The sequence below is a fragment of the Echinococcus granulosus genome (genome assembly GCF_000524195.1).
Source record: "Echinococcus granulosus chromosome Unknown EG_S00033, whole genome shotgun sequence".
NCBI lineage: Eukaryota > Metazoa > Platyhelminthes > Cestoda > Cyclophyllidea > Taeniidae > Echinococcus > Echinococcus granulosus.
The window spans coordinates 173,309-177,171 of record NW_020170413.1 but is presented as its reverse complement, the minus strand read 5'-3'; the positions used below and the strand labels follow the sequence as shown (position 1 = coordinate 177,171).

General features: G+C 45.8%; 1 protein-coding gene across 1 annotated transcript in view; it reads left to right on the top strand. All coding sequences in view use genetic code 11, as the record gives it.

Annotated features, from left to right (window-relative positions):
- Positions 1-3,863, top strand: part of EGR_04913 (hypothetical protein) — a gene marked incomplete at both ends in the record, with an annotated part of 12,737 nt that overhangs the window by 7,321 nt on the left and 1,553 nt on the right. The window contains 3 exons of the mRNA XM_024494162.1: positions 1,716-1,771; positions 1,813-1,945; positions 2,407-2,576. Coding sequence (XP_024351399.1) covers positions 1,716-1,771; positions 1,813-1,945; positions 2,407-2,576 — 359 coding nt within the window. The remainder of the gene's footprint in view (positions 1-1,715; positions 1,772-1,812; positions 1,946-2,406; positions 2,577-3,863) is intronic.

Sequence of the window (3,863 nt, the reverse complement as noted above, 5' to 3'; positions counted from 1 at the left end):
CTAGGTCGCGTTCTTCTCGCATACAGAGCCACGGTCCACACGTCAACGGGTGTTTCCCCGTTCAAGATGCTGACCGGTCGTGAAATGAGAGTGCCTTCGGACATCTTCGTGCCAAACACCGACGGATCAGCCGACAATGTTCCGGAGTATATACTACGCCTGAAAGAAAGTATAAGAAGAACTTTCAACACCTCACGCAAACATTTACGGTTGTCTTATACCAGGCAGAAGAAATATTATGACCGACATTGCCGGACGAACGTCTACCGAGAAGGCGACTTAGTGCAAATTTACAGACTGGTTACCCCACCTGGAACACACCGCAAGTTGCATCACCCCTGGAGCAGGGACCCATTTCAGGTGGTGAAGGCGCTCTCACCCACAAACTACCTCGTCCGCAACGCACAACTGCGTACCCAGCCGGTAACCGTTCATCACAACAAGGTGAGACCATATAAAGGGCCACCTCCGGTTGGTTACGAAGATGAGGTTTACGTCCTGACCGAGGACAGGAGACCGCCGGTTAGGAACCTCAATGGGAGCTCATAAGTGGTAGCACCGGGGACGGCGCTAAAAGGACGAGGGGACTATGTAGTACTTATGTTGTTTTAATGTGCCTTTCAGGAAGGAGGCAATCAGGAAATTCGAATTTCGTGACCGGATCGTCCTCTCCCTTACCTAGTGACTGCGGCTCCCCTCCTTCTTGAATATTGTATTTTTCCTATCCATCTTGTCACCTTTAATAGAGATGTCAAAAGTGAATCAACCGGGCTTGTCTAGGAACGCTAGGAATAGGGAAGCGGAGACCGAGGAGCCTCGCTCCACACTATCATTTACTAGTAGTAGGTATCACCATGAAGAGGTCTGGGTGACAAGACCTCTTCAGCTAGCATCCTTCTCAAGCGCAAAGTGAAGAGCTCCCAATTCATGCACTTCAGAGTGGATGTGAGTGTAGTGCGATTGCTCGGCCTATCTTCTACTGGGCACTGACGGTTAGCAAACATGGCGAGTGAAAGAATGCCACTTAAATGGTGTTGTGAATAGTAAAGTTGAGCAGAGAGCAGTGAAACAGATGGACCAGTGTTGGTGGCTGCACAATCATTACTTTTAGATCAGTAATTGGACAGTTTGGTAGCTAAGCGTTACAATCTTTGCATCTAAGTTGTGCTAAAGAGCAGGGTAGTGGGTATCGAAAAGAACGTCTCTATGGAACTATTTTTAACCTACAGGATAAATAATGCTGCTCAGGACATTGGTTTACTCTAAAGAAACAGTTAAAGAGACGTAAGTGTAATACGATAGTGGTTTATCCCTTGGCTCTGGTGAGGCGCCACTTTTGTACTTTGAATCAGCCCCCTTGTACCTCGTTGGGTGGGCTGGCCCTTTGGGCCATGCCAACAGTCCAGACACCTTCTCTGTGCTGATTACATATATTCTGCCCTAGTATTTTGTCTTCTTTCGTCTTCAAGGAGTCTTGGGACGCTACATAAGCTTAAACTCTTTGTAAGCGTCTTAATACGGATAGAAAAAGTAAATAAATGTGGATGTGGTAGTTATTGAAAGACTATCTTTACACCACAAAATATTTTTCTATCCTTTTTTAACCTGCAGTAATAGTCAAAATTTAGAAGGGAATTCGTGCGGATGAAACATGATGCATGTTTGTTTATATACGCTGATTGTAGGGATGCAAGTATATCGTGGCTGGCTCGTAGGTGACAGTAAGCTTCAATTTGTGGCCGATTAGGTCTCGCAGTGAAACCTTAAAACCGTAAGCTTTGCAAATGAAAACAATAAGGCGTCAGTCTTTAGTGGATTTTTCCGATCTGAGGACCTGGTACTGGAGGTGAAGGAAAAGATCAATGAAGGTGTTGGTATGACTGTCAAGTGGACTGAACTTCTTACATTCATAACCGGATTGAACTGTGAGGAGCTGTTGAAGCAGGTGAAATGCGTCCACTAGTTTTGAAGCGGTTATTGACTAACAGATGAGATCTCCTGTGCACATTCCTTGAATCCCTCTTCCATCGACTAGGAAGGTGGACATTTTTACGTAACGATTTCAAAACATCGTCCAACACTTCGGCTCAACTAAACATTTATGAAGATGATAAGGGGAATGAAGAATGGAATGCAATGAGTGCACAAGAAGTTGCAAGCCGCGGTTATTGTGGCCAACATCCAAGAATTTGGGAGTAGGCCGACGTGTGTGCCGACGAGAGAGAAGGTCGATCAGTCCTAGCACCCTTTCGCTGAGGTTGTCTGCGTAACGCTACAAACGTAGGTGAGTCCTTACTTTACCTCTCGTGCATCCCTTCATGCGATTCTCATTCGTTCTCCCAAACACCATGCATATTAGGAGGGAAAACATTCATGCCCTATGCTGTTGGACTGTGATGCGGCTAGATCAGTAGTCAGTCTTGGGCCTTCTGGTTCTCTTCACTGAAAGGATCAGACCTCTCCTCTCAGGAACAGCCTTCTGTCAGCAAAAGAAAAGACAAGAAGGCTGAGGTGGGTGTGGTGACGACATTGCCTGTCACCATCGACAAGGAAAGCGGACTAGTTGGCTCTGTTGGGTAAAGGGAAATGGCCAGAGACAATGCTCTGTGCCAATTTTTTGCGTAGCACTGAGTCGGTTCCGGATATTGCAAATGACACCTTGTCTACGTTACGGTACCTATTCCGTCATCGAATATGGGTGAAAATGATGCAAACACTGTGCTATTGTGAACCGAGTTGATTCGTATGGCCAACTCATGACGGTCTTTGCTTAGAGTGGGCTTACCATGGATCTTACTGAGTGCTTTGGTAAGCAGATAGAGCAGAAGTATTTGGTTGTGGATTGACCGTGGAAAGCCTATCTGAGGAACAAAGAAAGCTGGCTTTTGTGTGTATCTGTACCAAATAAATGGGTGGTTGGATTCCCTGTGCGGGTTATGGTGGTTCTCCCTACTGGATATGAAACCGAAATGTTGGTAAGTCGAGATGGCAGTAATAAAGAGAGGCAAGACGTGTTTGGTATTAACAAAGGGGTTTTGGGAATTTTGGACGATGTACAATGTGCCTCGACGCACACTCGTTATCGGTAGAGATGTAGGGGTGGAGGGTAAGGCATGGGGACAATAAGAGTGTAGTGTCAGACCGAGCAGACGACCGGAGTTTCATATTGGAACCCAAGAAATGTCGGTTCGTGCAATGCCAAGTCAGTGAATGACGTACTAGGCGTACTGTCTGGTCAGACGGGATCAGTGTTAGGAATGGTTGCATCAGGCAAGTTAGGAGATGGACGGCATCGACAACTTAGGTTAAGGAGTAAAGCACCTAGTGAACCTATATGAAGGTGTTTCGTCACTCGCAGTGAATCACAAGTTTCATCACTCACCCCCCAACCCTCCACACCACTTAAGAAGTGTCTTCACTTAAGGCAACTAACCAGGTAGGTGTGATGGCTAAATGCGGTCTTCTTAGCGTGGCCGCTCCTGTTTTGACCACTAATATTTCCACATAGGTTCAGTGCCACTTGCATTGTGCAAATGGGACTTTAATTAGGCAGACTACGTTAACGCGAGAAATTCTGGCATTTCGCTCGTGATACATGTAGGCTGCAAAGTTCATCCGGTCTGTCAGTATGATCAAATTCACTAACTTTCCTATGGGCGATTTCACATTCGTATGCATAATTCCTTCATTTTATTGTTTATTTTCCTATTTGTCAGAACTAATGACGATTGGAAACTGCGCCCTTGCATCCCTTTGTATGTCGTAATGACTGCCTCCTCAGTTGGTCATTCAATAAATGTAAATGCTGCATCCAAAACTTTTGCGTCTTCTTTCTCCCGATTAAAAGGCCAGGAGGGAAGAAA